This window comes from Herpailurus yagouaroundi, unplaced genomic scaffold (genome assembly GCF_014898765.1).
Source record: "Herpailurus yagouaroundi ecotype Mexico unplaced genomic scaffold, PumYag 197, whole genome shotgun sequence".
Classification (NCBI taxonomy): Eukaryota; Metazoa; Chordata; class Mammalia; order Carnivora; family Felidae; genus Herpailurus; species Herpailurus yagouaroundi.
The window spans coordinates 9,797,369-9,809,732 of NW_024412428.1; the positions used below are offsets into that span (position 1 = coordinate 9,797,369).

At 46.7% G+C, this 12,364-nt stretch overlaps 1 protein-coding gene across 3 annotated transcripts in view; it reads left to right on the top strand.

Annotated features, from left to right (window-relative positions):
* Positions 1-12,364, top strand: part of B3GLCT (beta 3-glucosyltransferase) — a 105,203-nt gene that overhangs the window by 9,014 nt on the left and 83,825 nt on the right. Inside the window, exons 2-4 of one of the 3 annotated variants that reach the window (XM_040448140.1) lie at positions 1,165-1,204; positions 1,316-1,452; positions 7,153-7,262. Coding sequence is in view for 1 of the 3 variants with exons in the window: in XM_040448139.1 (XP_040304073.1) it covers positions 691-714; positions 1,165-1,204; positions 7,153-7,262 (174 nt within the window). In the remaining 2 variants the exon portion in view is untranslated. Of the gene's footprint in view, positions 1-675; positions 715-1,164; positions 1,205-1,315; positions 1,453-7,152; positions 7,263-12,364 lie in introns of those variants that run through there. The other 2 variants (XM_040448139.1, XM_040448141.1) reach the window with 2 other exon arrangements.

The following is a 12,364-nucleotide window of genomic DNA, read 5'->3' on the forward strand; positions in this document are numbered from 1 at the left end:
GCTGTATCTTGGCTTTTAAACTGTTCCCAGTTTTGTTGGCAAAGGCTTACAAGTACGTTTCTCGTTGCAGTCTGTGAAGAAAATTGAAGGATGTCTGCCGCTGCCCAATTGTTATAATTATGGCAAATGGCAGTCGAAAGCAGAAAAGGCAATTAGAGAAAAAATTCCTTCCTGTCTGCTGGAGAAGACAAGGAAAATGGCAGATTTAGCCGCTTACGCTTTGCACTTTGTCAGAGAAATATTGTTTTTAATGTTTATTTGAGAGAGAGAGAGAGAGAAAAAGTGTGTGTGTGTGTGTGTGTGTGTGTGTGTGTGTGTGTTGGGGGAGCAGGGGAGGGGCAGAGAAAGTGGGAGAAAGAATCCCAAGCACGCTCCCCGCTGTCAGCGCGGAGCCTGATGTGGGGCTCCATTTCATGAGCCATGAGATCATGACCTGAGTTGAAATCAAGAGTCCGACACTTAACCGACTGAGCCACCCAGGAGCCCCATCGGAGAAATCTTTCAGGAACCCCTCCCCTGATCTACCCGGGATCAGGAACAGGTATTTCTTTGCTCACGTCCGGATTTCTATGTCCAGAGCTCTGCTCTAAGAAGCCCCTTCTGTGCTCCTGAAGTCTCATGAACCAAAGGCTGAGTGCCCCCTGGGGCCTTGCTTAGGCCCCCAGTGCTGCTCCTCAGGTGGGAGAGAACATGGCGGTGATGTTCTGGATGACAGTACGTCTGAGCCCACGAGATGATAAATACCATAATTCGTGGAGGTCCTCTTCATGGGAAACACACACTGGCGGCATCGATACGGTCTCTGTTTGGTTTGCCATGCTTTTGAGTTTACGGGGCTTTAAGTGAACTCTCCCAAGACCAGGGGGAACCACTTAAGTGTTAGCTCCATTTTACACAGGAGGCAAGAGGCCCGGTAACCTGCCCAAAATCACGGAGGAAAGGGGTAGCCCCGTAGGAGGCTCCCACCAGGAGGCAGAAGTACATTGTTGCTCCCCTCCCTCCTAAGTTTTCGTCTGTTTCGTTAGGGAGCACTGTCAAGCGCTCGTCGTCCGCGTCGTCCCCAAACGTTGCTGCGTGCCGTTCATATGTATTTGGCATTTTGCTAGCTATGGTATACGACGAGACTTACCTGACTTACCTTCTTCTCTTTTGTCTAAAATACAGAATTTGGAGAGAGGTGGTATCTCAAGGAAGAGTGACGTAGGTAAGTAATGATTTTTTTTTTTTTTTTTAACTTATGAGTATGTGCCCAGGTACGTTTCTTATAAGTTATATTTCAGTGAAGTGAATTTCTCCTTCTGATTTTATTTATGAGGTGAAGATCGCTGTGCAAATGTTCTGGTCTCTCCCGAAGACACGGGGAGAACACTTTTCAGATTGACATAGTGGCTCGTGATTTGTATTGGAAACGACAGCTCGTATGTTAGATTTGATGTCCTTGGCCACCATTTGGTGAGTTTCCAATGAGGGCAGATGGCTATGCGTGGTGGCGGCTGTGGGGCCGCAGAGGTGAGCAGGGCGCAGTGTCTGATGTGAGAGGCCCCCTGACCTCGGCCTGGAGCCAGAGTCACTTGTTGACGTGTAGACACTGTTTCCCCTACAGGTTAGCTTGCCAATCACTTCTGTCAAACCCATCCCGAGAACCCTGGCACAGAAGCAGCGACTTGTGACTTTGTGGACACCCCTGCACTTCCATCCCGGCCTGTGCTCACCCTATTTTGTCCTCCCTTTCAGGATATTGTAAGCATCTTCAAAAATGTAACCACGACATCAGTTTCTCCTCCTCCTCCTCCTCCTCCTCCTCTTCCTCCTCCTTCTTCTTCTTCGGCTGTGAGAAATATGCCTCAGTGTGTTGATGAGAGCATAAGACTAATGTCTGCATGTTGGGTCTCTTCCCAAAGGGTGTGAACTTTGTCGACGTCAGTCATCCCAGGGTAGGCCATGGAGACCTACAAGGTGGGCCTTGGACAGGAGGGGAAGGGTACACTTTCCTCTCTAGGCCTGCCTTGTGTGGGGCTGGGCTCTGCAGGGTCTAGATGGCAGGAGAGGCTCCCCGGGTGGAAGGGGCAGGATGGCCTGTACTGGGGCCCGGGCATGCAGGGGACCACGGGGGCATGGGTCGGAGACTTCAGCTCTGAGACTGCGTATTTAAGGAGCGACATTGGGTCATTGCCTTTTCTTTTTTGTATTACGACACCCTGTATGGCTCAGCCACTCCTCCCCACGTGGAGATGTTCTGTCAGCTGTCAACCCTTGTGGGTTGGGCATTTGTTTATTCTATGGGAGCTGATAGGGCTCCTTATAGAAAATGGTTATTAAATGAACTAATGATGCTAGTCTGGAACATGGGCTTGAAAGTGCCAAGGGGAAGTTGCCTGGATAAGTAAGTCAACATCCTTGCTATGACAAGTGGTCAAATCTAGTGATACGTACCTTGGTATCAGCATGTCCGAACAAGACCCAGGAGGCTTATTTGCCCACAGGGTTAACATGGGTCTGCAGGCCCCGGGTGGGGGGCCTACAAAAGCAGCCCTCCCAGAAGGATCAGAGTCGTGGCAGACTCCCAGGGCAAGGAGGCCTGCTTTCTGTTTGGGCTCACTGCCTCATCAGTAGATTCATGGGTGAACGTCATTCTCACCAAGTAAAACACAATTGGAGTGGCTGTGTGTGTGTGTGTGTGTGTGCGCGTGTGTGTGTGTGTGCGCGTGCGTGCATATTTAAGGTCTCTAGTGCTTTCGCTTTTATCAGAAGAACCCCACGCTATTTCCTGTCACCATGAAATCCGTGTTTCTAGATGACGTCTGACCAGGAAAGACTGGCGCTTAGTAGAGCGGTTGGCACGTGATAGGTGCTCAGCAGCTGAAGAATAGAGAACCTTTGTTTGCTTTTTCTTCGAAGAATGATTGTTTCTCCCTCAGGGATCTTCTCTGACCACCTCCTTGGTTCTGTCACCTTTCCTTAATGCTCTGCAGCTCACCCTTGGTCTCAGAACCACAATGGTCCTTTCCTAGCCTTGACTGACTTCCTTTTCTTCCTTTCTAGACCAGTATGCCCCTCATTATTGTCAGGCATTTAGCGTACAACCCATTTCTTCTACCTTCCTGGAGGAGAGCAAGGGCAATCCGTCTTGAGTTGTGACGGTGTTTGCTGATGGCAGTGACTTCAGAGAGGTTCAAGGGAAGTGATGAGGAACCAGTAGGATTGTCTTATTTAGCTCCACTGACTGGGCAGTGGGAGCTCAGGAGTCAGAGTGTGGGGGCAGCACAGGCAGAGAAGACCGCGGCCAAGGTGGGCCCTGGGGTCTGGACTCAGCCAGAATGTGACCCAGTTTGGGGGGCTTAGGATCTCTGTCAAGCAAAATATTTCTTGCAGCTGCTGTAAAGAACATCAGTAAATTAAGTGTACAAGTGATTTTCAGCACCTAACTGTGCTAGCCTGTTTGTTTGTTTGTTTGTTTGTTTGTTTTTCCTGGAGTGGAGGTGGCGCTGAATGGCATGTCATTGCTTTTCTGTCATTCATTATTAACAGGGCTTTAGGAACTGGGTTGGGTAGACCCGTACTTTTTTGTCTCCTCACTAGTAACTGCCCCATGTGCATCCGACTTCCTAGCCATACCTGTTACTGTGTTCAGGGCCATAATTCCCCTTGCTGTCCCCAGCCTTCACCGTTCCCTCTGTCGGGAAGGTCCTCCCATCCCTTCTTGGGGCATCCCCAGGACACAGTGTCCCTGTCCCTTCTTCTGGGAAGGCCCCACTCTCTGGGATCCCGGATGGCTCTGTGGCCCTTCCCCAGTTTGAAAGCTGTTAATCTCTAGCTCCACCCTCTTAGTGTGGCGCTTGAGATCTGGCTGAGCCAGCCTCCCTCTCTAGACCCAGCTTCCCTCTCTAACTTTATCGTGGACTGTTCCCGTCATCTTTTTCTCAGAAATGCTTGACAGATTCACCTACTCCTGATGCTGCAGAGATAAGGCGGGCCGTGGGCTCTGTGATAACCCCACTTCCTTCTCTGCCACTGGTCTGCTGCCCTCTGTGCCCGAGTCTGCAGAAAATTGCTGCATTTTATTTATTTATTTTAAATTTAAAAACAGTTTTTAAAATTATTTTCTTATTTTGAGAAAGAGTGCAAGTGGGGGCGGGAGGGGGGTGGGGGGAGAGAGAGAGAGAGAGAGAGAGAGAGAAAGAGAGAGAGAATCCCAAGCAGTTTCCACATGGTCAGTGCACAGAGCCTGACACGGGGCTTGAACCCGTGAAACCGTCAGATCATGACTTGAGCTGAAGTTGGATGGTTAACCAACTGAGCCACCCAGGTGCTCTGAAAATTGCTGCATTTTAAAGGGAACTCAGGAAAGGCCCCTTTCCAGGAGCTCTGCTTGCACATGTCCCCCCCCTCTGTGCTCCCTCAGTTTTGCACTTGGCTCCATATTGGAATGGCTGCCTTCTGCACTAGACTCAGTCCCTGATGTGATGGGGCTGTGCTTGCTCACCCCTGTGTGCCAGAGCCTCGCACTCAGTACAGGCTTCGAGATGTTTGCTGGGTGAGTGCACCTAGCATGCGTGATCAAGGCATGAGCAAAAGGAAGGTGATGATTTCTTAGATGCAGAAAAAACAAATACAGCTCATAGCACACGACTCGGGCATAAGCAGAGGGGAATAACTCACTTTTCTTCTTCTTGCAAAGCCTCTTCTCCACATGGAGGAACTGTTGTCTTTGTGGGAACAGTGGGAGTTTTGCTGATCTGGTAGAAGAAATGGCAGGAGTTGATTACTGCAGGATTAACGTTTTGGCAGATGGATTTGCTCTTTTAAAACCTCTGTTATGAATTATTGTGAACATACAGGAAGCTACAAAGAGTAATACAATGATATCCAGGTAGTTACCGCCTAGTTTGAGGAATAAAATACTCCTAACACAGCTGAAGCTTTTTTACTATTATCTCGATATGGTGTTTATAGCATTCTCATGTAATCTTTTATATTTTTACATCATACGTGATATATATGCATCCATATAGTATATATCCATCTTCTATATATTTGTGTGTATCTTTTCACAAACGATTGATTTATATGGTTGTGCCTTTGTGGCTTTTTTTTTTTTCCAGTCTATACGACTCATCTATAATATCCATCCGGATCGATGCAGTTTTTATTGCTGTATAGTATTCTAATTTGTGTATCTTGTTAGCGGGTTTTGAGTTGCCTCAGATTTTTTCCTTTTACACCGTCCTGCTGTGAGCTCTCCTGTCCTATATCCTTGTTTTTACACATATGCAAGTTTCTCAAGGATGATTAGTAGGAGTGGAGTTTCTGGGTCATTGGGAATGTGGATCTTAAGCCCTATTAAATTTTGCAAAAATCATTCTCTGAAGTTTATTCCATTTGTAACAAAAGCAAGTCTTTGTCACCCCTTTTTTGATATGTCACTTACATTAATGTTTCAGATGTAGTAGATTGAAAATTACATTTCAGTTGAAATATAAGACACCCGTTTAAGGCTTATCTGTGTGTCCTATTTATAGAGCCAAGAAGCTGATTTGAAATAGAGGTAGGTATGTGGAATGTTCATATGTATATAAATTCCTAAAGGAAAAGAATTAGGTCATATTCAGTAGGTTGTTGAGCATTTCCTTTTAAATTTTTTATTGAGTCTTAACCAAAGAGCATTTTGGCTTATTTTTAGGATCTAGATGGCTCATTGTGGAGCTATTTGTTGTATGAATATCGGAGTGAGTGAATAAATGAGTGGAACTATAGAACTGAACAGAAGAGCAATAAAATATAATGGAATAAAATTAAAACCAGATTATGTCCCTGAGTCGAGCTGTTAAAGGGAAAGGCACATGGCGGGGGTCAGGTCACCACGTTCGTTGCTGTAAACCTGGCTGGAGGCAGTGGTTTACGTGAAGTCTGCCTTCTGCCAACACACGATGGCCGTTTCTATGTGTTGCTTTATTGCAAGCTCAGAACCTCATGTGCTTCTCCGCCGTGGGGACTGAGCAACCCTCTTCACTGGCAAGACCTCCGATAGTCGTCCCCGGTCAGGTGGGCCTAGCATGCGAGGTTTCCTACTTTGCTAGCCGTTGCAAGAAAGTTGGCCGCCCTGAGGTGAGTCTCTAGACGGCTGGCAAATATTTCCAGTGTTGTTGGAGACGGACTTTTATGCCACGCTTCTTGCTAACGCCCTGCTGCTGTGGAATTGTGGCTGTTTTCCTGGAGATAACACTTCATTCGGGCTAGGTGCCTCGTGAAGCAGGGTAGAGATTATTGGGTTATTTATTTGCAAGCTCTTGTGAGCTCATGGGACAGAAGCAGCCACTGGTGAATGTCACCTTGAAGAGTCATCCAGAATATTCTTGAGGTAGTGCGTACGTCTGCGAGGGCTGCTAAATCGAGGTACCGCCAGTTGTGTGGCTTAAACAGCAGAAATCTGCCTCACAGTTTCGAAGGGTAGAAGTCTCCGATCAAGGGGCGGGCAGGGGTTGCTTTGTTCTGAGGAACTTTCTCCTCGGCTTGTAGATGGCTGTCTTCTCCCTGTGGCTTTGTATCATCTTCCTTCCGTGCGTCTGTGTCCACATTTTCTCTTTTCACCAAATATGATCAGGTGAGCACCTCCACTAACGACCTCACTTTACGTCGATTACCTTTGTGAAGACCTGGGTCCAAATAAGGTCACATTCTGAGGTCCTGGGCATCAGGACTCCAGCATACGCAGTTTGGGAGACATGCTTCAACCCGTAACAGCAACAACAGTACAATGGAGGATAATGTGGAAATTTTTGGAAGGCTCGTGGCAGACAAGATTCTCAGCTGCTGGGGAGGCTAGTGTTCTAGACATTCTCATACTTTCTCACGTTCGTAGTCATTCTTTGGACAGATGTCCGCAGGCGCGGACTCACGGTTTGTTACCACGGGTTTGATCTAGGACAGCGAACTCATTTACCTGCTCACTTTTTTTTTTTTAACCTGCTCACTTCTAAGGGAGGATGTTTCAGAGATCAGTGTGAAAAGAGATTTTGTCACTGTGATTACATTTAAATCGATTTTTCCCCCCCTAAGAGTTTATAGCCTGAAGGCTTGCCTTGTTTTTAAGTTTATTTCAGTTGCTGAAAAATAAATACCTGAAAAAAAATTTTTTTTTCCCTTTGGTTCTAGATTTAAAAGGAATTGTATTTGTCATCCAGAGTCAAAGTAATTCTTTTCATGCAAAGAGAGCAGAACAGTTAAAACAAAGCATCTTAAAGCAAGCGGCAAATCTTACACAGGTAGGTAGTGGTGGCTGGGATGTCTGCTCCTTACTTCTTTGTGGATACATTTGTGTTTTCCAAAGTACTCCATCTGTAGAGAATTAGTTTCATTCAGATGAAACTAACTCGTCTGACTTGTTTTGCCTATTTAATATTGACTGGTGTTTAAAATGCCCTAGTTAATTCCTAATGCTCCAAGCATCATCTTCTAAATTTTTCTGATTTTGTTAAATTGAAGAGACTTATGTAATTGTGTGGGACTGTTGTGGTTTTGCCATAAAGTATGAGAAAAAGAAGTGGAAGGAGTAACATTTTAAAAGCAGGGCTTAAAATAGCAGAGATAATTAATGTTCAAAATCTTAGTACCAGGTTCTAAGGCAATTTTCATGTTGAAGTAACATTTTCATTAACCTCAGTGTGATGTTTCCTCCGTGAGTCTCTTAATCTCTTTTTTTAATTGGATATCATTAATTGAGCCTTTGAGTTGATTTGTACTGTAATATCCAAGAAGGATTAAGAAGAGAAAGATCGACCCATGCAGGTACATTTTAATAGTATTTAAAATAGGCACGAACCGAATCTAAAGCTGTTACGAGTAGGGCTGGTAGGTTGAGTAAAGGAAGGAAGACCTACCTTCTTCTCTTCCCACAGAGGTGCTTTCTTCTTTAGCCGAGCAAAAAAAAAAAAAAAAAAGAAAAAGAAAAAAAAATTCCTCCAAGCCTACTCGCCACACTGCATTACCATGGCCTTCAAGACAGAAGTGCTTGTCTGTAGATAAATGCCATCCCTCAGCTCTCTCGGCATCGCTTTGACGGGAAATGTGCTTTCTTTCTGTTGGTGGGTGCTGGGATAAATAAAGGATTGGAAATATCAATGGAAAAATTAGCAGCCTTAATGGGATTCAAGGCAGAGACGCTGCTGAGAATAAGGTTTAGTTGTGCTTAATCTTTAAATGCTTTACATATACAATTCAACCTCCCAGCATCCTCGTGGGGACGGGTCCTTTGTTTCCCTACTTGGAGCATTGTACCTTCTCGAGGGAGACAAAGACTTACGTGCCAAAAGCAGATTGGTGTTTTTTTTTTTTTTTTTTGGTAACTGGCTCTAGGAGCAGCTTGATGCGTTTAAAATTCTTCCTTGTCTGGAAACCCAACTTTTGGAGATTTTCTTCTACTAAACCTTGTCTGATTTCATCAGAGAGGCAGACGTGCGGCAACCTCGACTGGTCTTCCGTTCGCTCTGGTAAAGGCAGAGTGGAGCTGCTAAGCCAAGGCCGCGGCGGGGAGGATGGGGAATCGGTAGCCTGAATAATCCCTCACTTGGGTCCAGGCAGGCGTTAATGGAATTTTGCTCAGTCGGGCCTTGGCAGTTACCCCAAATCGTGGAAGCAGTGATGACATCAGGACAGAGTTATGTGTGGCTTACTCATATATGAATTAAGAGCATGTGTATCCCTACGTGCCCGTAGGTGTCCTTGCTCTCAGAAATACCTTCCCTCTTGGGGCGCCTGGGTGGCGCAGTCGGTTAAGCGTCCGACTTCAGCCAGGTCACGATCTCGCGGTCCGTGAGTTCGAGCCCCGTGTCGGGCTCTGGGCTGATGGCTCAGAGCCTGGAGCCTGTTTCCGATTCTGTGTCTCCCTCTCTCTCTGCCCCTCCCCCGTTCATGCTCTGTCTCTCTCTGTCCCCAAAAAATAAATAAACGTTAGAAATACCTTCCCTCTTACAGAGGCAGAGTCATGTGGTTTCGATTCTGTGTCTCCCCCATTTACTCCAGGTGATTCGGCTTTTGCTTCCTCCGTTGCACCTTAAACCCAGAGGGCAGGTCAACATAGGGCAGTTGAATCGAATCCAGAGGAAGTTAAACAAATTAAGAGTAAAACTTACTTTAAGTAGATTATGTTACCCGTTTGAACATTTTTTTTTTTGTTAATTCTTAAATTGATAGTGGTCAAAACCCCTCTCCTATTAACTAGAATAGCTATTTGACCTCTCCCAGTGAAACTAGAGTGTAGGGAAATGAGTAAAGAAATGGAGTCTGAGTTGGGGCTAGGAGAATGGGATCTCATGGGTGAGTGAGTCTTTGAGGGACCATGTGGAAGAGAAGAAGAAAATTCACTGGACTGCTTTAACACAGACGACATGGCCATGGTTTAAGGAAGGTGGAGATGCACTTCCCCTCACGAATGGTTGGGTTAGTGGGTGGGCTGGGGGTGGGCAGCTCAGCTCCAGATTCCTTCTGTTTTCTTATTTTCCCATGGGGCTGGGGTGTCTTGTCCTCCCTGGCATGGTTGGAACTGATTTACCCCCACTACGTTCACATTCCAGGGTGTGGAGGACAACCAGTTTCCTTTTAGGGATGTGACCTTGAAGTTGTACACATCATTTCCCCTACATACCATTGTCCAGGACATAATCACATGGCACACTGAGGCTGGAAAGGGTAATATCTAGTCGGTGGCCTTTGGGTCCACTCAAAACTCAAGGAGCTCTAATCACTAAAAGGAAGAAGAGACAAAGTGACATCTCTGCTAAAGTCAGGATTTTGTTTACACATCAAGGACTCACATTCCAGCATCGTGCCTACAGCTGGCAGTACTCCGTCCTACGCTTAAAAGTTGTAAGAGCCCAGAGCCCGTGTTAAGTGTTCTTTCCACACAGCATGATAAAAACAAGTAAATGAAAAATTAGGTACTAGTGTGGTTAAGGAAGGGGAGAGGGAGCCGGGAGGCTTTCTCTGTCGACAGCCAGCTCAAGGCAGCAGCGTGTTGTGCAGGAGGTGGGCAGTGTGGGTGCCAACCTGGAAGGTCAGGTAGGGACCACAGAGGAGCTGTGTGTCCTGTTAAGGACCGAGACCTTTCTCAGGACCTCTCAGGATGCCCTCTGGGCATTTGAGAAGTGTTTCTTAGAGATCCAAGACATGACAGCACATGCAGGAGGAGCCCGCAGTCACTGTTACTGAAAGCACCCCCCGGGGGGAACATGACTGGTAGGGAGAGCCATTAGGCTCAACCCGTTGGGTCTGCGTTTAAAGCCGTCACTCTGGTGGTTGTGAGGAAGGCAGCTGAGCAGACCCAAGACCGGGGCAAGGAGCCTGATCTAAGGTCCTTGGACCCATCCAAGCTAACGTGGCCCGAAATGGGGGTGTAGACCGCTGCTGGTGCTTTGTCACAGGCAGTTTGGGAAGTGCCGGGCCGGGGGTGAGGAGTGGAGCTGGGGGGAGTGGGGGAAGTAGGGGGTGATTTGAAGCCACACCCGGGGAGTTTGGGCGAAGGCCTCAGGAGGCATCAGGACCAGTGCCCCGCTAGGTCTGGTGTGGAGGGACGGAGCTACCATCTGAGGTGGAGGATGGGATTGGCAGGTTTGCAGGGTGCAGATGACTTCCGGTTGCTATAGATGAAGTCTCAGGTGGAGGTGTCAGCTGCCCGAGCCTGGATTTTGTTGGCTTCAAACTCAGGAGAAACCTTTGACCCGAAGGTGGTGGATTTGGAATCGGGAACGTACCCAGGTAGTAGCTGAAAGCCTGAGGGTGCTGCTTTCAGGGGAGCAGTGGGAGCCTGGGAAAAACCAGGATCTGGGGGCCTGGCAGAGTGGGAGCAGTTTCTGGGGAGACAGAAGGAGTGCGTGAAACACAGAGAAGGTGCGTTGTCTGATGTCAGGGAACCTGAAGGAATAGCCTTTCAAACAGCGATCAATACTACTATCCTGTTCCCAAGACAGAGCTTGTAAGAGAGGGTCTCAAAACGTCCATTTCACTGGGTTCGTCTTGTGCGCCTGTCCTGCCTGCACACTTACCTCGGGAGTCATCCACACCCAGAGTGCTTTGCTGTCGCAGACGCTGTTGTTATTGTTATTCTTCATTGTGGTAAGAAAAAAAAAATTACATAAAATTTGCCCGCAGACGTTTTTAAGTACTGTAAAGTACATTCACGTTGTGTGACCAACTTCCAGAACTTTTGTCTTTCCAACGGAAACTTCATACCCGTTAAACAACAATTGTACATTTCCTTTTCCCTCACCTCTTGGCAACCACCTACTTCCGCTTTGTCTCTGTGAATCTGACTGCTCTATGTACCTCATATAAGTGGCATCTTAACAGTATTTGTCTTTTTTTTTTTTTTTTTTTTTTTTACCGGCTTATTGTACTTAGTGTGGTAATGTTGTCAAGAGGTTCATCCATGTTGTAGCCTGTGACAGGGCCTCCTCCCTTTTAAGTGGCAGGCTCCACGCTCGGTGCGGAGCCCGACTTGGGGCTCGACCTCACGACTGTGAGATCACGAACTGAGCCAAAATCAGGAGTCAGGTGCTCGACTGACTGAGCCCCCCCCAGGTGCCCCTGCCTCCTTTGTAAGGCGGAATATTATTATTGTTACTTTGACAGCCTCTCCTCCGTGTCTTCTCTGGTAACCTTGGTCTACCATGACGGCTGTTTTCATCCACAGGCACTACTTTCTGGGGTGCTCTTTTGGTATTCCGCATGGGCTCCCCCGCAGTGCCCTTTCTCCTCTCGGGCATCTGTCCTGCCTTCAGAATCTGGAGGGAGGCAAGACCTCTGTACCTCTTCTTGTCTCCCCCTGTGGCACCTAGCATAATTCCACACACCGACAGTGTTAGGCACTGTTATTTTCACGGATGCGTTTTTCTCAGCTTTTAAGGCTTAGAAAGCAGTTCCATTTCACTGAAGTGTATATCTCTTCTAGCACTTTAATTTATGCTTGTGTTTTCAGTTTGCTTATACTTAATTTCCATTGTCCTTCACGTTTACAATTTGCAGTTTTAGACATGTTTAGTAGGTGCCTTCGATTGCCACTAGGTGGCAATGTTGGTTTTACGTTTAAAGACCCGTAATTAAGCAACATCATTAAGCAAACCCTTCTTTTCCAGCATTTAATTTCTGTGATAATAAATGGAGTCTAGACTAAAGCAATAAAGAAGCTTCCCTTTAATTGTAAGGTAGTCTATTTTTCTTATTCTGAAACTCTTTCCTAGGATGGAAGTCAGCTACGAATATTGAGGTAGTTTTGACAAAACTTTTAACACTTGGATTTAGTTTGCTCCTAAGATCCAGCCTTTTCGTAGTTGAAATGGCCAGAAAGATTTTAGAGTCTGCAACTGGACCCGAT